This window comes from Falco peregrinus, chromosome 18 (assembly GCF_023634155.1).
Source record: "Falco peregrinus isolate bFalPer1 chromosome 18, bFalPer1.pri, whole genome shotgun sequence".
In the NCBI taxonomy this organism is placed as follows: Eukaryota; Metazoa; Chordata; class Aves; order Falconiformes; family Falconidae; genus Falco; species Falco peregrinus.
Window position 1 is genome coordinate 5,581,345 of NC_073738.1, and position 24,129 is coordinate 5,605,473.

The following is a 24,129-nucleotide window of genomic DNA, read 5'->3' on the forward strand; positions in this document are numbered from 1 at the left end:
TTTTCCCTGGTGACCAGCCCCTCTCATCCCTCAGGCAGACAGCGTTCCCCGCTCACCACTCAGCGAGGAGTATGACTGCACCTACCGGCGGGCGCGTCGACGCAAGCACTCCCTTTGCCAGCCCAACAAGCCTGGTGAGTCCCGCAGCATCGGCAGAGCCAGGCTGGCAGGGCTGGGGAGCGGGATCATCATTTAATTACTGCCCTGGCAGGTGCCCCAAAGCAAAGGTGGCTGTCAGGGCCCCCGTCCCTGCCAACCAGCCTGAATGTCCCTGTCCTGGGGGCACCCACGCTGCCCTCCCTCCCTCTGTCCCTGCCTCCCCCTCTCCTTAGGATGCCCCAGCCCTACAGGCACCCTAGAGGGGATGGGAGCTGATTTTGCCATGTGTGGTCCTCCCCAAATTAACCTGTTGTGCTGCCCCACAGACCCAGACACGGGCATCTCTGATGCAGAGCAGTATCACACCTACTCAGAGCTCACCAACCCACAGGACCCGCTGAGTAAGGACCACTGGGACGACCTGGGCAGCAGCACCACCCAGACCAGTGATGACGATGCCAAGACTGGCAGCCCTACTAAAGCTGAGCCCTTCCTCACATCCAAAAAGGATGACTTTGCTCTGCCCACGCTCAGCCTCGTCACCACCAGCGCTGGCAGCACAGAGGTTGGCAAGCCCGCGGCAGAGAGCAGCCAGTCCTACGCAGGTACCAACAGCTGTAGCCAAAGCTGGCAGGAGGGTGGTGAGAGATGCTCAGGCATGGTGGCCTTATGTTAGGGCAGAAGCGAGCAACTCATGCAGATTTCACAGCATTGCAGACTGGTGGGGCTGGGAGGGGAGCTCCAGGGGTCGCCCGGCCCAGCCCCTGCTAGAGCAGGCTCTCCCCCAGCAGGCTGCACGGAGCCGCCCGGCGGGTCTGGGTGTCCCCAGAGACGGGGACCCCGCAGCCGCTCTGGGCAGCCTGTCCCAGCGCCCCCTCACCCTCAGGGCAGACAAGGTCTCCCTCATGTTCAGGTGGAACTTCCCGCGCTGCAGCTGGTGCCCGTGGCCCCTTGTCCTGGCGCCGGGCACCGCTGAGAAGAGCCTGGCCCCGTCCTCCTGACACCCACCCTCCAGATATCTGTAGGCATCGTAAGATCCCCCCTCCGCCTGCTCCAGGCTGAACAGCCCCAGCTCTCTCAGCCCTTCCTCTAAGGAAGATGCTCCAGCCCCCTCATCATCTTTGCAGCCCACGCTGGTCCCTCTCCAGTAGCTCCTTGTCTCTCTTGAACTGGGGAGCTCAGCACTGGCCACAGCCCTCTAGACACAGCCTCAACAGGGAATTAGAGGGGAGCCACACTTGTGGCCCTGGGTCTTTGCTGCCTTTTGTCCCCAGTAGTATCTGCTCTGTCCCTCCCGTGCCCTGCAGTTTCTCTTAGCACCCAGGGACCCCTCTGGGGCTGTCCCAAGGGGCCACATGCTATGTGCCTTCCATTGGCGTGCTAGGTGCCAGGGTGATGGATCCCCATAAGCACCTCAGGTGCTAGGGTGATGGATTCTCCCTGAGCACCATGTATGTCAAGGTGATGGCTCTTCAAGAACATGTTGGGTGATGGAGTCTAGAGCACCTCCACACCAGTGGGGCTGGGGAATGCATGATAGAAGTGCTGAGATCTCTCCTTTCCTGCCAGCCACCCCCCTGGACATCCCCAACATGTTCACCTTCTGGGAGGACCGAAGGCCAAACCACCACCAGGAGCCTTTGCAACACATCTCCTTGTTACACAACTCGCGGGACATCCCCCTGCACAGCGACTACAGACCAGGGCAGATCGAGTCCAGGCTGGAGCTCCTGCAGGCCCAGCTCAGCAGGTGGGCAGGTTCCTGGGGCACAAGGCTGGAGAGCACCCAGGGGGGGCTTCAGGCCATCACCTCCAGCTCTCTAGATGTGGCTGCAGTGGGCTTTGTGCAGCAGATGCCACCTCCTTACCCCCTGGCAAACTGCATTTCTCAGGGAGGTGCTGGGAGTGCTTTGCAAAGGCCGTGGCTTCTCGAGCTCCGAGTCCTGGCCCTGGCTGCAGCCCAGCACCTCATCTGCTGCTGTGCCACCACCCCTGGGATCAGCCGCTTTGCCGCTGCTTCCCAACCCGATGCAATCGCAGACATGAAACCACCCACAGGCTCACGACCTGAGCCCTTTGCAAGCCTCTTCCTGTTGCAAAAGGCTGCAAGCATTCTCTTGCTCGAGCAAACAAGCCTCGTGCACATCCTTGCCCTCTAAACCAGAAAAAGTACATGATTTTTGAATGAGAAGGAGGAGCCCACACTGGAGACGCAGGTTTAAAGGCCCTGGGCCGCACCCACACGAGCGGCTGGCTCTCCCACCCACAGCTGCTGCCCATGTTAAGCTCACATCACTGCAGTGCCCACACATGCATGCCAGTGTCTCGCCAGCATGCCACCCCCGGCAGCAGGGGACAGATCTCCCACCCGCTCTGTAAGTGCTGCCAGGACTGTTGCCTGCACAGGGGGCTGTGCCCGCTCCTGCCAGAGCGGCTTGTTTCAGTCCAGAACAAGGCAGAAGGAAGAGACTTATTCTACTTTTCCATTTCCTTCTATTCCTCAATTAAAAATGGTTGGCACCAACCTGCCTTGCCGTCTGTCAGCACAGGCAGCTGGCCTGGAGAATTGATGCAGATTAAAACTAACTATTGCAATTTTTTTCCCACTCTGGGCTAGTTTTAGCTTTGTTCAGTTCCCTGAGCCCAGATCCCAGTTTGGCTCCACAAAAACCTCACCAAGCAGCACCAGGCAAAGCATCATCACCCTCGGGCAGCTGAATCGGCACCTCCTCCCCAGTGCCTCTCCTGCCCAGGCGTGGGTCTGGCTCTCGTGGGATGCAGTGAGATGCACTGCACTAACGCTGGGCTGCTCTGTCCCTAGGCTGGAGTCCAGGATGTCGTCAGACATTAATATAATCCTCCAGCTCCTGCAGCGCCAGCTGTCCCAAGTGCCGCCTGCATACAGCCCCATCTCGCCGTCCTCCCACAACCTGGCCATGTACGGCATCCTCCCACGGAGCCTGGAGCCGCTCACCCCCTGCGCACCCCTGGAGGATGAGGAGCCGACCACCCCGGAGCAGGTAAGGCCATCCCTCCCTACTCAGCACCAGCTGAGCTTCCTTCTGCCGCAAGCAGACAGGTCCTGGAGGGCCAGCCGTTCCCTCCAGCCTCCCTGCAGGCAAAGCGCACCAAACACTCGTGGGTCCCGGCAAAGCCCAAGGGTCTTGAAATGGGCATAGATCTACCTAGAGATGCTCCTGCCCAGTGCATCGCTGATTTGGGGGCACAGCCTGCCATCTCCAGCACTACCAGGTTGCCCCATCAGTAGGGGAGGGAAGTGGGTTCCTCTGCTCTGAGGCTTCCTCAGGCAAAAAACAACATTTTGGGGCTTGGAGCCTGATAGGGTGAGGAGAGAGTATGGCTACTTTATTTTGCTTTTGCCATAATTCACCTGGTTCCTCCTTTCCCACCAGAGCCCGAGCTACACGGAGGTAGAAAAGTTCCACTTGAAATCCAGGGACTCCTTGTCAAGCGGGATGCACCCTGCTGTGGCATCTGATGAAACCATGACAGTCTACTCCGAGCAGGAGCATCATTCCCCACCTCCTCCAAACCCAGAGCCTCTCCACCAAAGGGTACCAAATACCCAAGGACTCTTGCGGGGCTCTCGTTTCCCTTCCCTCCCTGAGCACTTGGAGGCATCTTCTGAGCACCAGGACATTCAGAGACACCTCTCCGACCCAGTGCTTCCTGGAAGTTAGAGATGTGGGGGCTGCCAAGCACGTCAAGAGGAACCTCAGCTGTGAGCTCAGTCAGTTGATGTTGATTTTGACTGCAAGGGTAAGACGGAGGACAATGCCACTGGCTCAGGGTATAATTTATAGCTGTCTTCTACCACCGTGAAAGGAAGCGTAGAGTGGCTGGCTTCCAAGGTCAACGTTTTCCAGCGGTTCCCATAGAGTAGATTTCATTTGCACATTATAGTGAACCCAGAGCAGCTCTTTCTTACAGCCACCAACAAGCTGGCTAGGCCAAATGGCACCCACCACCTCTTCCTTGCCAAGGCTTCCTCTCAAGAACGGCACAAGCCAAGTGAGCCTCAGCGACCGGAGGAGAGCAAATCCATGGCTCGTAGCTGCACAGCCACTTTGCTGCCAGCTCTTTGGAGCAGGGACCATTACTTTGGTACTGGGCTTAGCCCAGCGGAGCCTGTGAGCATTACAGAAAGGGTAGTCACCAGAGGAGGAGGAGATCTCCACAGTGTGGTACTGGGGGGAGCTGCAGGTGGGAAGCCCAGGACAAGGACAGAAGCTATCCTTGTCCTACTTGACTGCCACTGGGAAACTAAGGGCCAACAGCCCCTGCCAATTCAGCACGCTTCAGCACGAGTCCTAGGGCACCAACTTCTCCAGCAAGGCTGATCGCGCCTTGCAAACCCCAACACACATCCCACAGCTCCCCAGATAAACCCACTGGTCACTGGCCTGGGCATAAAGCACAAAACTCAAAAGCACAATCCCGTAAAGCCCCAGCCTTTCCTCCCAGCTTTTCTCTTTTGATAAAGGTTTGATAGATGCTTCCTCCTCCCCAGCCCTTCCCCCAGCAGACTCCTCCAGCATCCCCCATAGGAGAAGCCCACTTAGCACTGCCGCCTTGCCGTTCGGTTAGATGCTGTGACAGTCCTAGGCCGCCTGCTCAAGTATTGTATCAAGCTCCCTTTGAGAGTAGTAAAACTGTGAGCATCTCTTTCTCTGGAGTTTTAGTGTACACTTTGCTAATAAATATGTTTTTGGCACCTAATGTGGATTACAGCTGCGTTTGTTGGGAGCACCTGTGAATTCATCCCTGGCAGCACAAAAGACAGGTGCCAGTCTGCAAAGAACCCTGAAAAGCCTGTGGTCAGAGCATAGCTGCTTCACGCAGGGAGTGTGGGGCTGACAGAGCCCCTGTGCAGGTCTTACAGCTCAAGGCGGGGGTCCAGGGGGGACTTTGCTGAGAAACGTCTTCCCAGTGGGATGCAGTTCAGGCTCCGCAGCAACGTGCAGGAGCTCAGGCTACAAGGCCAGCCTGCCGCTGTTCCCCCGCCCATCAGTCATCTCGCAGACGCACTGCAGGCAGAGGTTACACAGAGAGCTCCAAATGAGCACGGTGATACCCAAAGGCCATCCTCATCCCTCGCTGAAGGGGCCGCGGCTCCTGCACGAGGGCCAGCCCCCGACCGCTTGTAACGCACCCGCAGGGCCCCCAGAGCAGGGACAGGCCTCTGGCCTCAGCAGGGCCCAGCCGGCCTCTCCCCACCCGCTCTCGCTCCGTGGGGCTGCGGAGGGGCACAGACGCCCGGCAGGCCCTGCCCAGGCCCCAGGCAGGCCCAGGCCCCCAGAGGGGCTGTTTCTACCCCCCAGCCTGCAGAGGTTTCGGCCGGCAGAGGCCGGGATGCCGCGCCCCGCCCATACGGTGCCTCGGCCTGCAGAGCCGGGAGGCCCCGAGGTCCCCCCAGGACGTGCCCGCCCAGCCAGAGGGAGCCCGACTGCCCGCAGGGCTACAAGCCAGATGCCCACCCGCGCCCCTTCCCCCAGTAGGGCACCAGACATACGCCAATGCTGCTGTAATAATATACCCCCGTAATTAAATTTCAGTTAATTAGAGACAGGTCCGGCCTCATCCGCCACTCGGCGGAGGCGGGACTCGAACGCGTGGTATCGCCCTGAGGCTGAAGTGCCTCCCGCCCGCCTCGGGCTGATGTGACTGGCATCGCTGCCAGCCAATCGATTATCAATAAGGGTTCAAGATCCCGCCTCGCGCCACTGCGACCCTTGGTAGCCAGTAAGATGTTGAGAACGAGCGCGGCCTCCCTCCGGGGCGGAGTCAAACGCAACGATAGGTTATCCCAGCCGGAGGGTGAGCGTCCGTTTGGAATGAAGGGAAAAGTGACCAATATCAGACCGAAGAGGGCCAAACTGACGGGTGAACTACCCAATAGACGCCTCAAACTCTAAGTGACAGGCAATGCAGGCAATCAGCACACAGTGGGCGGGATTCCCCGCGTGGCTTCCGTTCCCGTTGTGTGAGGGACTGAATCCCAAACGGCCTCCGCGCTGCTCCTGCTGCTGCCGGGGTCTGGAGCCGGGCCTGGGGGCGCGGCGCCGTACTGCGGCCTGCCCCGCTCCCCGCCACCCCTGCGGCCTCGCTGCGCCCCGGCCGGCCGCGCTGCCCCTCTCCCCTGGCCCGCCTCGCATCCCGCTCCCTTCGGTCGGGCCCATCCCTCCCCTCCGAGCCCAGCCCGGGCCGCTCCTCGGCCCCGCCCGCAGTCCCCCTTGGCCCCGCCGCTGCCCGGGGCCCCCTCGGCCGAGCCATGTCGCTGCACGGGAAGCGGAAGGAGATCTACAAGTATGAGGCGCCCTGGACCGTGTACGCCATGAACTGGAGCGTCCGGCCGGACAAGCGGTTCCGTCTGGCGCTGGGAAGCTTCGTGGAGGAGTATAACAACAAGGTGGGGGGCGGTGGGGCCGGGGCAGAGCGGGCGGCGGGGGGAAGGGGTCAGCCCTCGTCATCCCGGCGGCTCCTCGGCGCCGGGCACGGCCCCTGCGGTCGGTGTGGCGGGGGGTGTCCTGCCCTGCCCGGCGCTGGGAGCTGTGCAGCGCCTTCAGGCGGGCCCTGCCGTGCGGCTGCTGGCCTAGATACAGGCTGGGCTCTTCCCTGCGGGGCTGCCGGGGGCTGGGGGCGCCCCGGGTGCTGCTGCTGGCCCTGCCCGGCCGGGAAGGCCCTGTGGCTTGAGCCTACCTGGCTGTTGGTTTTTCCCCTATGAGGGAAAGTTTATGTCCAGGACTAAAGTTTGCGTGCATATTGGATGCCTGCGACTCTGTTGGAAATGTGGTGATTCTTCTGATTTCTTGCTGTGGAGGACTTTCGTGCGGTAACTTTTTTTCTGTGAGTATGTAAACCACTTTCACTGGTTCCTCAGTACCTTGACTCGGAGAACAAGGGTGTAATGAGGCATGAGATTATATTGTCAGTGTTTCCCCGCCAGATACAAGCGGAGAACCTTGCATTGGTAATAGAGCTTCCCCAAACGTGTGTGTAGTTATTTCTGAACAGCCTTCAATGTGCTGGTCTGGTATCGTGAATTCATACAGGTAAAAAAGAGATGCGGAAGTGGACGTAGTTTCAGAGCATCCAGAAATTTGTATGAAACTAAAGGTTTTGCAGATAGCATGTGTGCTTTGTAGCTATTAAACAAGCTGTTGAATGGAGATGGCAGAAAACGCTGTCAGAAAAGTTGGTGTTGGGAATTGGGCTTTGTGCAAGGATATAATGAGAGGGAGTGACGGTGAGGCAGGGATGACATCTCTTAACAGTGGTTAAATTACTGCACTTCTATTGTGCACTTTGTAGTTCAGGCAGTATGAGTTGGCCGTGTGTGAGTTGTCTCCTTATGCTGGTGAGCACTGTGTTTGTTGTTCTGGGAGTACTGCTGGGGAAAGGCAGGTCCCAGAGCTTGAAAACTCATAATTTGTTTTAAGACCAACTTGAAAATGTTTTTGTAGTCTGTACTCTGAGAAGGTAAAGTTACAAGCTTGCAAACGGTTTTTTGTTTGGAAGTGGTGGAATTGGTTAATAAGGGGGTATATGTTTACATTGCCTTTACCTCCTTAAGTTTGGACCATTCCCTGGGGTTGCTCTTGATTACAGTGTGATCAGGTCTGCTTTTCAGTTCAGCCTTCAAGTGTGAAGCAGTTGAGTCAGCCCCTCTCTTCTCTACCCTTTACACTGACGCTTGTTACAGACAAAAATTGTATAGGACTGTGTAAATTAGTGCTGTCTGTAAACATTCCCCAGGGCTTCTCTTGATCTCTGATCTTCAGGAATAACTACTCTTTTGGTTTCAGTCTGTGTAAGCACCACATGCTATGAAATCTATGTGGTGTAAAGAGATGGAAACTAATTGTACGGAGAATGAGATGCCAGTCTGAGTGCTGCTGCCATAAAAATAAAGATGATGTATGATGGAAAATTAAACTTGTACAATAAATGCAGGGAAACATAACCTTCACTTTGCTGAGATGTTTTGCTGTGTCTCTGGTATTTCAGACTAACGTGGGTTTTTTGTTGGTGGGGTTTGTTGGTTGTGTGTGTGGTTTTCTAGTTCGGTGCTTTTTGTAGTGCTTTCAGTACAGCCTTCCTGTAGGAAGACGTTTAAGAGAGCAGTCTTTAGTCATTGCAAGTATTGTTACTGCTTAGAGTATTGGTGTTGGCCCTTTTACTCTGGGGACCAGAACAAGCTTGGGAGTGGTGGTTCATCTGCTATCTTTATGGTGTCTTACTATGACTCTTACACCTTTGAACCTTTTAGAGGATACTGAAACATTCAGGGAATAGCTTCCTGCTCCAGCTTGGGAACTCTTGGACAGATACTGTACAGTTGTGTTAGGTACACGCTAGTTGTAAACTCCTTCAATTCCATCTTCTGTCCATGTAAGTGGTATAACTGAAGGAACAAGGAGAACTGAAGTTGGCCTGTTTAAGTAGTCCATAACATTGTGCTGCAAAGGGTCTGGAGCAGTTGGTTTTATAGCCTGACTTCTGGAGTAAGCATAAATTTAAAGTTTTTACACAGCATGTGTGAAAGCTTTGTCCTCTGCATAATTTGCCCTTCACCGTTGAGATGTTTTATATTGCCAGTTTCTGACATCAAAATACACTTACAGGTACCAGTGGCACTAATTAAAAGGATAATGAAAACTCATTTTCATTTCAACTTTCTCTTTGTACTCAAAATCTTGAGAAGTTCCTGACAAGCTCCAGTGTTTCTGTTCCTGATGTTGCAGTGGTTTATTCCAAATAACTGGTTTGCATCCTTACCCGTAATATGCTTAAAAAAAAAAAAAAAAAAAAGTCAGGAATAGCAATTCTAGCTTTCTTAAATTCTAACCAAATAGGTGAATATACCTTTTCCTTATTACTCTTCTGGTTTAGGGTTTCTTTTAAAAAGGTGCCTTTAAAAAGACTTTGTGCACCAAGTGTTTGTTGCAGCTGAAGTCCTCACTGTGAGGGAATTACAGTGAAAGAAAGAGGAGAGATTCCTGTCTTGTTTGTCTCTGTGATTTTATATTTCTGTAGTAATTACCAGAACTTGAAGTACCTATGATTTACATATATAAAATGGCTGTTTAAGCCTCTGTTTTGTGGGATACTCAAACCTATTGACTGCCAAACCCTAATTTAGTGCTATCCCAAATCCCCAGACACTTCTAACCTCTGTCAGCCCCCGCGCTAACAGGCTGTATAGCATGCCAGAAAGCTACTTGCTGAGAACTGTTTGAATCCCAGAGGAGTTCTGTTTCAGCTTGTACACCTGTGCTGGTCAGAGTACTGGTACAAAAAGAGAGATGACTTGCTCCAGTTGGAAGAACTGAAATAATTTGAGGTAGTGTTTCCTGGAGTACTTGGGTTGGGAAACTGCTGTCAGCCTTTATAATGTCTCGGGGATCACTGGCGTAACAGGAGGGAACAGAGGTGTTCATAAACCTCACTGTTAACACGGTCCTGCTGTTAACAGGCTCCTGACTGTGGCTTCATGGATCAGGAATGATACGTGGAAAACATCAGGAAAGGCTGATGTTGGGATCTACCTGCCAGACAAAACGGGAGTCCAGTTTAGAAAGCAGCAGAGGGTGGTGCTGTACTCTGCTCGCTTCTGTCACTGGAGCAGCCTGGCAGATTATGACCACGTGCTTCCCAGCTTGCCACCTTTTCCTGAACAGTGCCTCGAATCGGAGAGCGTTCAGGGCTGTTGGTTTATCAGAGGGTCATTTTTTTTTCTGTAAGGTTTAGAGTTGCAAAATAAAAAATTGATTGCATGTTGCAAATTAATTGGTGCAGAGAGATCTTTCTGATTGTACATGACCATAAAATAATTGCAAAATGTCATTCTTAGTAATTGCCAATTAGGTTAAAGGGATATAGGGGTTTTTAAAAAAAGTACTGTGAACTTTGCTGTTCCTCAAAGCATGCAAGAAGAAGTAAGCTGTTACCAATTTCTGCTTTATTTAATTCTGGGTCTGAATCTTTTGGATTATTTTGGAAGAGAGATGTAATTTTTTAGAAGTTAAGGAACACTGGTGAAAGGCATTTCTTGACTCAGATGCACTATTGCAATTAAGCCTTATGTTGCTGAAGGCTTGGATTATGATAGGGAAATCCACATCCAATTTTAGCATATCTTGATGTATTGGAGAAACAAATACATGTTTAGCATTCCTAGCCACCGTCATAGCATAATTGCAAAACTAACGCAGATTGAACACACTGGTCTTCATTTCCCCACTGGAACGAGTTACAGGTGGATGTAGAATGGTTCAAATTGTGTCCAGACTGACAGTTACTTTCCCATTAGCATCACCTCAGTCTTCCCTGGCCTGCACTTCAGGCACTCTGGGCAGTGGCTGGCAGCGGCAGCAAATATTGTCTCACTTGCAGGAGGGAGACATGGGGCTCTAATATAATCAGCATCCTGAAAATAATTCCAGCGTTCCATCCCCTTATGTTCAGCCTGCACAAGAGGATGAATGGAGGGATTCTGTAATCACTGTATGTGATCAAGTCCGAAGAGAAGAGTCATACCTTTGACTATGCTGAGCTAGGAAAGAATAGAGCTTCTCAAGCAGTATTTTCTGCTTCTGCTCCTGTCTCTGGGCAGACCAGTGCCTCCTGCTCGGGGTTATTGCAGGCTGCTGCTGGGTCTGACAGTCGGTGTCAGACACCTGATCTTCAGCAGTTGCCAGGAGCTCTAGTGTTGCTAATGCAATTCTTGTTCTCTAACCTGGCTTGCACCAAAAAAATGTCAGAGATCACAAAGATAGTGGGTTGCTACATAGTCACTGCTTTTTCTTCAGATCTGAGGAAGGGTTAAATACAAAAATGCAGCGCAGGAATATATAAATTCACACCAATAAAAGTGGGCTCTTTGCTGTTTGAGATTTGCTTCTGGTTATGAGTATGTTGATTGCTTTATGTTGGCTTAATACACTCATATTGAGCTGAAAACAGCATAAGCAAAGGAGAAGAAATGATTAGAGGTCATTTGTCTTCTGATTCTGACCTTGCCACAAGATTTTCTATCACCAAGGACAATTTGCTTCCTTTGTAAAATCCGCTTAGTATTTCTGATCCCTAAAGGAGCTATTTGTCAATCACTTCAGAAGACTGGGAGATTCTTGACTGATTCATACTAGAGTGTGAAGTATAATAAGAAGTAGCTGTAATACGGCGAGTGCCAGGCAAATACGCTGTTTTTGCATACTTGGATATGTCTTTTAGGGTTTGTTATGGGGTGAAAAGGATGGATCTTCTCATTGTGGCGGGGCGCAAGGTTTGCATTTGTTAAGAGCATCTCTAAATGGGTTCATAACTGCTTATGTTGCAGTTTAATATTCACTGAAGCATTTGTTGGTTTTCTCTTGTGCGGAAAAAACCACAGTGGATTTCTAATCTGGTTCAGATGTGTAGTTTATTAACTAAACTGCTTAACCCAGAATATTTAGGATTTTTCCAGATAAACATCTTAGGAAAAAGTCCATTAAGCTACTGTTTCCAGGAGGAAGCTCCTGTGGGGAAAGTACTAGGAAGTTCCTACTGTGAGCAGCTTACAAATAATTGTAGTGAGCTGTCCTCATAATGTTTGTGTTTGACCAGCATGTAACACAGTGGGGCTTTCATCCTGTTTAGGTCTTGCAGTCACTGCTGGATTAAACACATCCTCCCAGCACCATATTGTTCTCTGAACACTTTCTGACATGTCAATATTTTTCTAATAACATAATGTCTGGGACTTGAAGCATTACTTCAGGTGGTGTCATGACCAAGCTATGTGAAGATAGTTTCTTGTTTGCTCTGTCTTGCATCACACTCACAACTGGGCGAGTTAGCCCTTCCCACTGTCACATTACTGTGCAAAAAAACTAATTTGGAATTCGGTTACCCAGAATCTTTCAGCAGGCCTCTTTCTTGGGCTTTTCACACAAAACATTTTAAGAATTATGTAAATATTTTAGCTTTCCTATTCTTCTTTTAAGTCTGAATTCTATTTTACTTTCCAACTCTGTGATGTGATTAATCTGTATCTCAATTTTGTGCAGTTGTGACAGAATGTTTTAGGTAATGTGATGCTGAAAAGAGTTTGATAGCTAGTTGACATGATCTGTCACAATCTGCAGGGTCATGGCCAAGAATTCCATGATATGGGCTTTAATTGTGGGTGGTTGTTGTGCAGACTACAGCTTGTCCTGCTCTCTGAAGATGACATTGTCAGCATCAGTTCAGTTAAAGATTAGTTGGAATAATGTTTGTGCAGTTTAAGTATGATTTAAACTAGGCTTTGCAGTGTGGAAAAGAGAAGGGTGGTCTTTAATCCTTTAGGACTGGATTTCAGTTCATTTGAGATCATCTCTTCAAAGTAAAGCACTGTGGTGATTATATATACTTCACTTTGCTTACATGCCCCAGCTAGGAAGCAAAGCTTTAACGATTTCTCGTTCCATTCACATGATGGTTCTTTTATTTTGTCGTTGAGGTTACAGTAGGTGTCCTTCTGAAATACACTCAGTCCTAATGCTTTTGTTATACATTAGTATTTTGATAAAACGCTTTTTTTTGGTTTCTTACCAAATGGCTTCTTACAGGTGCAGCTTGTTGGTTTGGATGAAGAGAGCTCAGAATTCATTTGCAGAAACACCTTTGATCACCCCTACCCTACCACAAAGCTTATGTGGATCCCAGACACCAAGGGAGTGTATCCAGACCTGTTGGCAACCAGTGGTGACTATCTGCGAGTGTGGAGAGTGAGTAAACCCTCCCTAGAAAAAGATGAACCATGATATTTATTGTGTTGCATGCTGATCTCATTTTCACTCCAGATTTTTTGAAGTGAGATACTTTCAGGGAGTCTTGCCCTTGCTCTACAGTGTGGGGGTTAAGACATAAAATCAAGTCAGAGTACTTGATAATTTGTTTTCTTAACTGCAATAATGTGACTAAAGACAAAGACTGTAGGAGAAGCCGAATTTTCATGGTAGTTGCTATTTCAGTCACCTTATTAAAGATAGAGATGGTGATTGTGTTTTCCAGAGCTTTAGGATGTGAAGCTGCGAGGAGAGGAACCCAGGATTAACACCTTAAGTTTTGGAAGTGCAGGGGGAACAAGACATGTGATGTTGCTATTTTAAGTCAGATGTTTCACTTTTTCTAAAGGTGGGTGAAACAGAGACCCGGCTGGAGTGTTTGCTGAACAATAACAAGAACTCTGATTTCTGTGCTCCGCTAACATCATTTGACTGGAATGAAGTGGATCCTTACCTTCTAGGTGAGACTGACAAAATGACTCGTTTTCAGTATGGAAAAGATAACGTGTTTGAATTTAGTCTGGTGGAGTCTGGGCTGTGACTGACTGCTGTGTCGTTGCGTGCCCACTGGGTAATCTGATAACCAGTGGACAAACTTCTACATTATAGAAATTGCCATTCTATTAGATTATAAATAAAATAAAAAAAAAATACTGAGAAGCTTATGGAAACTATTTTTTGCATGGAAAGGTGCCATGTCCAGTACAGAGTGGGTCACTTAAGCTGGGCTAGGGATGTTCTGTATTTGCAGATAGGGAGTCTCAGCCTTCAGGACCGGTGAGCTGTTGTTGTAGTCCGAAGTGATCATGTAACTGAACTCCTGTGACTTATTTCAGTGTGTTCTGGAGTGCATAGAAAACTGTGTACCAAGCTTTGTCTTTTGTGAAGCCATTTCAGCAGCAGTAGCAAAGCCAGGAACCCTTAATTCAGTTGGAGTAGGGAGCTGAATGCTTAAGGTTTAGTTATAGCCTGTGGGACAAATTGTGAATCCAAGATGACTGATCCAGCAGAGGTTTGTTTCCCAGAAGAGTACAGCCATTTATGTCAGGGAGATTTGCCCAGAGATTAACGATGATAATATGTCTTAGTAAATGTTTACTACATGATTTATTTTTTGTGTTGCATCTCTCATATCTTTAGAGCTTTACTGCTAGCCCCACATTCAGTCCACAGGAATAATCAATTAATAATACACTATCGCAACAGTATGATTGAATTTTGGTTTTGACATGCACATGAGACTTCCAGGGTGGGAAGGTTCATCTCAGAGTTGTCAGGCTTCTGAATAAATTGAAGTAGACATGAGCTATTTACACTTTATTCCTGTGTGGAAGACTATTTCTGAGCTAAAAGGTTTGGGTCATTTAAATGCATGGTAGAGTGTTAGCTGTTTGACATTCTTGATTTTAATTGTATGCTGTTCTTGTAGCTATTTTGATCTGTAGATGTTGGGGAATATTAATCCAGTAAGTGATTAAATAATTTGTGATAATTTTGCTAACAGAAGTGGTTTTGTTTCAGGTACCTCTAGTATTGACACAACCTGCACTATTTGGGGTCTGGAGACAGGACAGGTTCTGGGAAGAGTAAACCTGGTCTCTGGCCATGTGAAGACCCAGCTTATTGCACATGACAAAGAGGTGACCTGTTTTTTGATTGTTTATGTTGCATATTTTTTAAGCAGTAGAAAAGGAACAGAACTCTTTTTTTTTTTTTTTCCTTGAAAAATCTAATGATCCAAAAAAGTAATTTATTTACAATTAAGATAAACTGTTTCGAGTACCAAACTAATTAAAACTACATTATTGGCTATCAGAACTACCCAGTTTATTCATCATAGAATCTGGACTTAAATATGCTTGTTTTGCTAGATTATGCTGCAGAATATTTTAGGAAAATGAGGTAAAATGCCAAACCGGAATTGAAATCAACTACATATCAAAGGCAATAAACAACTTGCAGGGTTCTTTTGTTTTAACATAAGATTACTTTTCGGCAATTAATATTAAAAAAAAAAATCTCAGTTGGGGAAATTGATATGTTTAGTTTCAGTGAGTGATCCTATAATGATGTAATCCTTTATTTTTTTCTCCTTTTTGGCAAGTGTGATAACTAAAAACTTGCTAGGAACATCAAGTATTTGACAGAATGTGTTGCAACTACATCTGCTATCCAGATGTAAAACCCATTTTACAGGGAATTAGGAGGCAGTGTGCTCTCTAAAACTAAGGCTGTTTTTCCCTCTGTCCTGTTGCTGAGCAGGTGTATGACATAGCGTTTAGCCGCGCAGGTGGTGGGAGAGATATGTTTGCTTCAGTTGGTGCAGATGGCTCAGTGAGGATGTTTGATCTCCGTCATCTGGAACACAGCACCATAATTTATGAGGACCCACAGCACCATCCGTTGCTTCGTCTCTGCTGGAATAAGCAGGATCCCAACTATCTTGCTACAATGGCCATGGACGGCATGGAGGTAAGGCTGCAGCTCATCTTCTGTAGGTACTAATGGTTGTGATTATTTTGGGAGGTGGCTTGGAACTGATTAGTAGTCAGTTCTTTAAGGAGGCAGTGTCGGTACCTGAACTGGAATACGATTAAGGACAAATTTTTAGTATGCTAGCTTCATTAGGATTTAAAGAAATAACTTTGGCATTATAAACTTGAAAATCTCTGTAGCTCGTATATATTGCAGCTGATTTTTAAGAGGGGTCTGTGAGCCAGCTGGGCAGTAGTTTTCGTACAAAATCTTAACTGCAAGCGTTTTAGTCATCTTGCTCTTTCTTGGTTCAGCACACAAGGCAGTGTATCTTAGTCTGTCACCTGTGCTGCTTCAGGGAAGCACAATCCATTTGCCCTTGCAGCATAACTCACAAGCCCTCCCTGTGAGGTCTGACTCCTTTTGAGATACAGCGCATTGACCAGGTAGAAAGCTATTCTTTGAGAACAGTGTTTGCTTGCCAACTGCGTCTTTTAGGAAAGGCCTGAATTTTATAGCCTTAGCTCAAAATATTTGGTTTTCTGAAGAAACAAATAAAAAAAGGCAGGTTATTAATTTAGTTGGTTTTTGTTTTGTTCCTGAAGGTTGTGATTCTAGATGTCAGAGTTCCCTGCACTCCTGTTGCCAGGTTAAACAACCACAGAGCATGTGTAAATGGAATTGCTTGGGCACCGCATTCTTCCTGCCATATTTGTACAGCAGGTAAGTGCAATCCATCCCGATCTAGCTGCCTTGGTGAATCTCTGAGAGTCTTTCACTGCGTTTGCAAGATCCTCTGTCTCCAAAACTTTATGCAGTTCTCTGCCTGCCTTTTGCTAATAAATACCTGTGGTTTAGAAGCCCTTTATTAGTGACTTCCCTAAAATTTTTGTGGAAGTAGACATCTACTAGAACTTACTGTGTGGAAGCAGTGAGCCCAGTGCCCAAGCTATGCATCTGCTTTGGCTAGGGTATATTGTTTTAATGCTCCTTAGTTTTTTGCAATCTAGTTATTAAGACGGTTTCAAATGGTGTGAGTTCCACTGATGATTTGTTTTCCAGTTTTGTGCCGGATAATGTATAATGATCCAAGTTTATTTTGTTGGAGCATAGTTGTGTCATTGTATCTCTGGCTTGAGTACTCATCTGGATGGCAGCAGCCATATCCTATCTAGCTTCTTGGACTATATGCCTGTTAGTAGCCATGTATGGGGATCTCGTTATACTTTGATTCTACCTCCAACTTTCTCTTCCATTTGCAGCGGATGACCATCAGGCTCTCATCTGGGATATCCAGCAAATGCCTCGTGCCATTGAGGACCCTATCTTGGCCTATACAGCAGAGGGAGAAATCAACAATGTACAGTGGGCATCAACTCAGCCAGACTGGATAGCTATCTGCTACAACAACTGCCTGGAGATTTTGAGAGTGTAACATGACTGCTTCATGCCACACTGAGGCAGGGCTGTATAATTTCCCCTCCCCTCTAAAGTAAGAACAACACAAGTCAAGTGGCCAGTATCTGTTGTTGCTTTGCATCTACTGTTACAAGAAACTGTTACAAGAATCAATGGCAGGTGTCTCCTGTCGCTCCAAGACTCTAAAATGCAGAGACGTACTGAGCCTCTTGGACCTTCTGAGTTCTGGTTTCCTTTATTATTTTTTTTCCCCCTCAGTAAAAGTTCTGTATATTTGTTTGTTGACTGTATTAATAAGCTTGCAGGCTTTTAAGTTGCTGCATATGTCCATGTGTTTGTCGGCCAGCTGAGGCAGCACATCAACTAGTTTAATAGATGCAGGTGCAAAACAAGGTAGGGGAAAAAGACACTGATGTTAACAGCCACCTTGACAGGAATCTTTATCATTCCTGTTGTTGCTGCCTCTAAACTGTTTAAACGTTTGTATGGGTTTTATATATTGGGCTAACTTTCTATTGAGTAAGGTTTTTCTCCCTAATTCTTACTTTTGATATGTGATCCACTTCCATATGCCCAAAGCAGGATCTGTTTGTTGATACAAATCATAGTAACACTGCAGGCTCCCTGGCGGTAAAGGCCTGCCAGAATTAACTGTTGCCTTGGCTCTCGAAACCTGGTTACCTGGGCAGAATTTTCTGGTGCTGTGAAGTACAAGTACTTGTTGCACAATTTCTTTACACTTTTCTGATGCTAGAGGCAGTTGTTACTATGGTAGGCCTTATTTTTAAATTATAACTGAATTTGTGTGTATCCTGCAGTTGTGTTAGCTAACAGAATGGTTATAGGTTTCTGAAAGAAAATACGTGCATGACTTAAGCTCCCAGGAGATAAACAACAACTGAAAAAATGGGATTTGTAACAAATTTGGCATTGAAACTTCCAATCAAATTATTTCCCCTCAGAAGACTTACTATCTAAATCAAAATAAAATGGTTTCACACTTTGTAGCTTGCTTGATTAGCAAATAATATGAGCAAGATTTTGTGGTTAGCCTGTACCTTGGAACTTCTTTGCATTTGGCCTGTGTTCCTGGGAGTTCTTGAAAGGAATGCAAAGCAATATTTTTTTTTTTTTTCCAGAGTGTATGTGCTTTGTACTGTCAGGTCTTGTTGAATGAGCAAGATGAGTTGGAAAAGCTGGTCCGCTATCCAAATGAAAGCTGTTTATCTGAAAGAAATTATTCCCTAATGCAATGCACAAAGATGGATTTAAAAGGAAAGAAACCGCACCACTGAGGATAAGGTTTGGCACATGTCGTCTTCATATCTTTTGGGGATGTGCCCAAGGGCTTCTGTTTCTGTTTTGGATAGCGGATTGCCCTATGATAATACTTGTCAATCAAAGCTGAGCAGATTAGGCAAGATAAAAATCTCCGTTGAAGTCTTAATATAACATAGCTACTCGGATGAATGCTCCGCTGTACTCTCCCGATGAAGACGTGACAACCATAGCTGGTCTGTAAGGGTATACCAGCTGAGTTTTGATGTAAATGTCAGAAACTATCAAGATTGTCTTTCCACTTAATGAGTGTTCACCTGCAACTGGAGGCAGCTTTATAAATAGTAGGACACTGGCAAACTCGAATCTTGTCAGTTTATGCAGGAAAGGCAAGTTGGGAAAGCAATTTCTGTGAAACAGTGCAGCTGACGCTGAAAGCACTGTCAAATACAGACAGAACCTGAGGAGTTTTGTCATTCTGGATATATGGAAATACTCTTCTACAGGCTGCTTCTCAATGTGGAGCTCAGAAAAGCAGTGCCTTCCGAATTTGATAGGAATTCATTAGGGACAGCTTTAGTCCATCGCTCCTTTTAGTATCAGAGAACCAAGAGACTCTTAATGCGGTTCAGGCTCGTGTTTTGTCAGTCATATTCTGTGTTCAGTTGTGGGATTTTTGACGGAAAGCTTGATTTCTCTTGAAGGTCTGTTTTTCCTATTAGCAGCAGCGCTGAGAGTAGTGTGTTCCACAAACAGATTTCATCTAGATGTCAGAACAGCATTAGCCAAACTATTAGGTTATCACTTTTTACAATAGCACTTCATCTTAAATCGGAAAATACTTATGCAGAATGAAGTGAAAATTAGGATTTTCATAGCAGAAGCATACAGTGGCATTCACAGCTTTATAGAAGTTGTATAGAAGGCGTGACTAAAAGATGAATGCATCTCTTGCATTAGCTTAAAAATGCATCTTTTGCAACTGTGGAATTGTGCTTTAAAAGAGACATAAGATAATTCAGTTGGAAGTGAAGTCACTAGAAGACTCCATAGGCTATACTAAATGGCAAATACAGTTTATTTCTAGAGGAATACAATCTCTTACACTAAGATGATGAGAAGAGAGCATGTATAAAGGGACTAACAGCCTGAATAGTCAGGTAGCTTTTGCTACTGTTGGAAAACAATCCTGTTATGAACCTGAATAGGATCCGGTGTCAGTTCTTCCATCCGTAAAACTGCTTGGTTGTGGAATTGGGTGCTCATTCCAAACTCATCAAAAGCAAGTGAAAGAAACTTGTAGGCTCCAGTGGATTCTAAATAAAGCCTATATCCTGTTTGTTTAGCCAGTTGGGGTTCCTTCTGGATCTACAACATATTGCTTTGGGCATAAATCCATTGTCATTCTTCATCTGAAATTACATTTTAAATCACCAGAGGCTGTTTTGGAACAGGGAAATGCTATCTAAAATAGCTTCTTTTCAAAGAAGTCACTTGAAAGGTTAATGACTGAAAAGACATGAAAATCCTCCTGGGTGAGATGTTCTGTAGTGCAAATGGCACTTCCATATAGAGAAGGAAGGAAGAGACTTTGGTGCCCTTTTGCCAGCACCTGCTGACACAGCGGCAGGGAGCTAACAGTTTACTTGCTGGTTCAAGTTTATTTGACAGATAAAATAAAACCCTGAGACTTGCCACTGCAGCCCATGAATCAGAAGCTAGCTCATCACATTTCACCTGCTGAACATGCAGTTACGTTGGGTGTGAAGCCCCCGTAAGCATGGTCTTTCCCAAAGCTTATGAAGGTAAATACTTTGATATTTGAATTCAGTTATTTTGTGCTTATTGCACAAACACAGGATGCAGAGCAACTGTTTTCAAATGCATCATGTTCCTTGAGTATAAAGAGACATTAAGGGAAAAGTGAGCTTCAGTGAGGTTAGCAAAGCAGCAAATATTGTGCTGTTGTTGGTACAGGCAAGACTGATTCTGGGACAGAAAAAAATTTCTCTCACTTAAGTAGTTCTGTATCACTTCTCCAGTCGATTAATTCAAGATACTAAGCTATTGTTTGGTTGTTATGTTGTGTTTAAACCAAGCTTTCTGTAGATGCCTACTATCATGTGGAGAACCTGTTGCTAGTGTATTGTCTCTCAACCAGGAGATCTTGATCATGTAAAAGTTAGTAGTGAGGTAAAAACCTACAGAAGATAAGTTGGGTGTCAATTTAGTGTGTAGTATGCCAACTCTGTTAATTGTCGAAGTGAAACGGGCTATGGTAAGTTGCATCTTTGGGAATTGTACTTCTGTGTGCCGGGATCTAAAAAGCAAGGATTTGAGTGCTTTGACAATCTATTTAGAAAGAAAGCACCGTGGTTTCAAAGAATGGTATGGAAGGAGACTTATAATACAGGTTGTTCCTTATGGAACCTTGAAATGTACTTAACGGGGGAGGCATTGCCTCTCATAAGTCAAAGTTAATGATCCTTTCAAAACCCAGCTGTAATTACTTTCCTGAATGTTCTGGATAATAGTAAAAAGGTCTATTTTTGCCTGGTGTTGCAGTGAGAAAGCTGCATCAGCCTCAATTGTAGATCACTGCCTGCCAGAGACTAGGTGAGGGGAGGAGTCTGATATATTGGAATTCAGATGCTCTTGTGCTTGTAAATGAAGAAAGCTGAGTGTGTCTGTTTTGTTCTCTTGCAGATGGCACTTTAACAAATATATTTTTGGTGAGATAGGAGGAGAGTCATCTTTTCCTCAGCCCTTTTATGGTAGGCATTTGTCTGTGTTTTGTATAACATGTTTAATACAACTCACCAAAATGCTAAACTGGCTGTGGTTGTCAATACCTAGTGAACCCTCCCCTGTTTCTACTGAACACCAAAAATGTGAGCACTTGACAATACCATTAATGTTAAACTGAAGCTCTGTATTCTGAGACTGACACAATCGTGCAAGGCCAGCCCAAGTAAGGTAGTGCTGCTTGTCACCCAGGGAGTGAGTCCCTTTTGCTTAGAAGCTTGGTGGTGTTCGGGAATCGTCTTTTCTACCATCTCAGCATGATGGCAGTAGGGGCAGGTTGGTTGTGTAAAGTTGTAGCTGGATTCTTTGGGTAACTTACTTTTGTGACAGGAAAAAAATGCAGCTGCTGTCTGTAAATTCACACAACCTAAATTCATTAACTTACCAGTTCCTTACGTTAGTAGTGGTTTAACTCTTTCAGGACATACTGAAAAGGATGAATGGCAGCAAGGATAAGCTCTTGGCTCGATACATTGCACGCTTACAGTTCCATCAAAGTACTGAAGGGTTTAGTTTTCCCATTGCCGGTTAGCAAAATGGTCATACCACCTCAAATCCACACTGTTATCCTGTCAGTTAAGACAAGTTCTCTCTGATAAGTGTTTCCTGCTTTCTGCTGTCAGAGCAGGCCTGTATTTATTGTACAGCGGACATTAAAAGGAGATGTCCAAAATTAGTTCTGGATTGGGCAAGGTACTGTCAACTACATCCCCGTTTCTCTTGATCTTTGCAGAGAATCCAGGGGATAAATTGTATATGGCACTTAAAAGAGCACTTTCTCATGCTTCCTTAGAGATGCAGCTGTATTTCCCTCTGCTTACCCAAGAAAAGCCAGAAACATCTCATTCTCAAGGATATTGAGAGGAGTTTAGCTTGTCCCTGGCTCCTTTTGGTTTTTTAGGAAGAGATCTCCAGAACTTTCGATCAGCACCTTTCACCAGCACTAAAGAACAGTAATTAAAAATGCAACTAAATACCAGTCACTGTATGCTCATCTAGTGATTCATGGCAGACTCCAGGAGCAAAGGTATTTGTGAGACCGGCTTGCTGCTGCCTGATTTCAAGTAACTGTCTGCCCCGTATCTTGGTGGCCTTTTGTGAAGCCTCTGATACTCAGCATCGAGCTAGAATTTCCATAATCATAAATAATAATAAAAAATATCTATGTGGCTTCCATTAAGTTTATTTCTTTTCAGAATATCCTAACAAAATGAAGAAATAAGCTATTTCCTGAAAAAATGTTGTGGCCATGAGTAGGTGTAAGCCTGTGTTACAGCTCTCATCCCTTGGAGTTGGCTTTCCTGTTTGCAAGATGTTTGACTCGCAAGCCCCCTCTGTTAAGAGACGAGGATCGGTCTGTCGAATCCGAACAAAGGCAGAAATGCAAGAATTAGTGAATGCAAGAGTCCTAGTACAGCTGAGAAGCGATGTGTTGCTTTTTTTGACAACCTGGTAAATATGAATTATGAAATCTACTATTTAAAAGGAACCTTTTTTTAAAAAAAAAACTTGGGTTGCTAGCCGTGTAAAATGTAATTTAAATCTGTTGCGCCGAAGCATTTTTCTTACCAATAGTCAAGTAGATGTTTACTTTTATGTGTGTTTTCCCTTCTGCTCTTCCCATTCACAGTCCCGTTGTGGTAATTTCCTGAAGGTGTAATCTTTGTAGCATGATTGTACAAACATCCATATAAGATTCCTGACTTCCTGTTCTCACTAAAATATGTTAAAGCAATAGTAGTTTTACTTCTGTCCTTTTTTTCTCCACCTTCCATATTGAGATTTGCAACTTCACTACTATACTGTCCTAGAGGAATCCTAGTATCCTGCTATTCAACAGACTTATGCTGTTGACATGGATAACTGCAGTGTCCCTATATTCCTTTATTTTTATGGAGAAAATACAAAAGGTTTTGTTACAATGGATTTTAACACCTGAGTCATGGAACCATATTGTTGAAACTCTGTAAATTTTAAGGCAATTTTCTGAAATCGCTTGAAAGTGGAATGTTGCATCCTTTTATGCTATTTCCTGCTTCCTATGTAGTTTTATTCAGATTTTTTAACCTTCTTTCTAAGTTTCAGCCTCCTGTGTATTAGGTACAGTATTTTCTGCCTTTCATACTTTGTAATAAAAATGGAACATTTGTAGATTGACTGCAGTTCACTGTGTGGTGAGTTTAAAAACTGGTACCTGTGGGGGTGAGCAGGGAACTACTTCAAATAAGCTTCATCTAACCGGCGTGAAGTTTATTGCTGTAACAGGAGAGGGTGATTGCTTCATCTTGTCTCTGCAAAACTGGTGAAGTGTATTGATCTCTCATCCTACTGCTATCCAAACAAACTTGATAATTCTAGCTGCTCTAAGTCGCGAGTTACCCTGAATAATTATGTTGTTAGGAACTCTGTCACAACAGAACTTGAACAGAATGGCTTATGTGAGTGTACTTTAAATATTTGCTTTCTTAAAACAAACCTGCTATGGGGTCCCTGTATACTAGTGTTGTTTGTGCTTATGTTTCCCAGCTTCTTTGTGTAGTGCTTGTTCCCTGCACAACAAATGGTTGGGGTTTTTTAATTCCTATAATTGGTCTCTAAGGATTTTGAATACAGGCAAATTGAAGACAAATAGGCACTTATTTAGCCTCCAAGTCTCTCCTGTGGACGGGTGACCTCTGTTAAAGGGTGTTTTCTTTACGGGCTTAGTGGCAGAACTTGGAAATTTGTTTTTACCTTAGACCTTGATGAGCAGGACTGATGAGTAAGTATTTAGATTAATTCTAGTTCAACTAAGCTGTTGTCTGACAACACCGGATTCCTCTCTAATTCTTTGTGTACTGGCTTTGAAATAAAAGCTTATTAAGCTTCATGACCACAGTGGAAAGAGTTGCCTGTAAAGATGCTGCAGTGGTTTTTAAGCTATATATGGACTTCATTCTAGTAATCCATATTTGGAAAAGATGCTTTCCTTCTAAAAGTTGTTTGTCTTTTACCCTAGAAATGTATTTACATCCTCTTAGTTCTGTTTATTTTTCCCTGGATCTGTGCTCTGGAATTCTCCGAAGAAATTTTCTCAGTTTCAGCTCTGGTGGAAGAAGGCAACTTCTGCAAATTTGAGCTGCTAGTACAAAAAGTTGGGAACTGGTTGGTGATGCGAGAAATGGATTGCCTGTCAGTGTGGCAAAACAAGTGCTGTGAAGTCCTGTAGAGGAAGATG

At 45.9% G+C, this 24,129-nt stretch overlaps 2 protein-coding genes across 5 annotated transcripts in view; both read left to right on the plus strand.

Annotated features, from left to right (window-relative positions):
- Positions 1-5,671, plus strand: part of KCNH6 (potassium voltage-gated channel subfamily H member 6) — a 34,672-nt gene extending 29,001 nt beyond the window's left edge. For 2 of the 4 annotated variants that reach the window (XM_055789994.1, XM_027788699.2), the window contains 5 exons: positions 35-134; positions 426-704; positions 1,669-1,849; positions 2,921-3,119; positions 3,513-5,594. In XM_055789994.1, coding sequence (XP_055645969.1) covers positions 35-134; positions 426-704; positions 1,669-1,849; positions 2,921-3,119; positions 3,513-3,800 — 1,047 coding nt within the window. In that variant the 3' untranslated portion in view covers positions 3,801-5,594. Of the gene's footprint in view, positions 1-34; positions 135-425; positions 705-1,668; positions 1,850-2,920; positions 3,120-3,512 lie in introns of those variants that run through there. The other 2 variants (XM_055789992.1, XM_055789995.1) reach the window with 2 other exon arrangements.
- Positions 5,672-6,081: 410 nt separating this feature from the next.
- Positions 6,082-23,069, plus strand: DCAF7 (DDB1 and CUL4 associated factor 7). The gene is made up of 7 exons (XM_005238802.4): positions 6,082-6,529; positions 12,717-12,875; positions 13,285-13,396; positions 14,457-14,575; positions 15,198-15,407; positions 16,016-16,133; positions 16,673-23,069. The coding sequence occupies exons 1-7, from the start codon at positions 6,392-6,394 to the stop codon at positions 16,843-16,845; spliced, it is 1,029 nt and encodes a 342-aa protein (XP_005238859.1). The 5' UTR covers positions 6,082-6,391; the 3' UTR covers positions 16,846-23,069.
- Positions 23,070-24,129: the final 1,060 nt, after the last annotated feature.

Coding starts and splice junctions, on each gene's coding strand:
- DCAF7 (XM_005238802.4), top strand. CDS start 6,392: ATGTCGCTGCACGGGAAGCGGAAGGAGATCTACAAGTATGAGGCGCCC. Junction 6,530..12,716: donor TGGAGGAGTATAACAACAAG/GTGGGGGGCGGT, acceptor GGCTTCTTACAG/GTGCAGCTTGTTGGTTTGGA. Junction 12,876..13,284: donor ACTATCTGCGAGTGTGGAGA/GTGAGTAAACCC, acceptor CTTTTTCTAAAG/GTGGGTGAAACAGAGACCCG.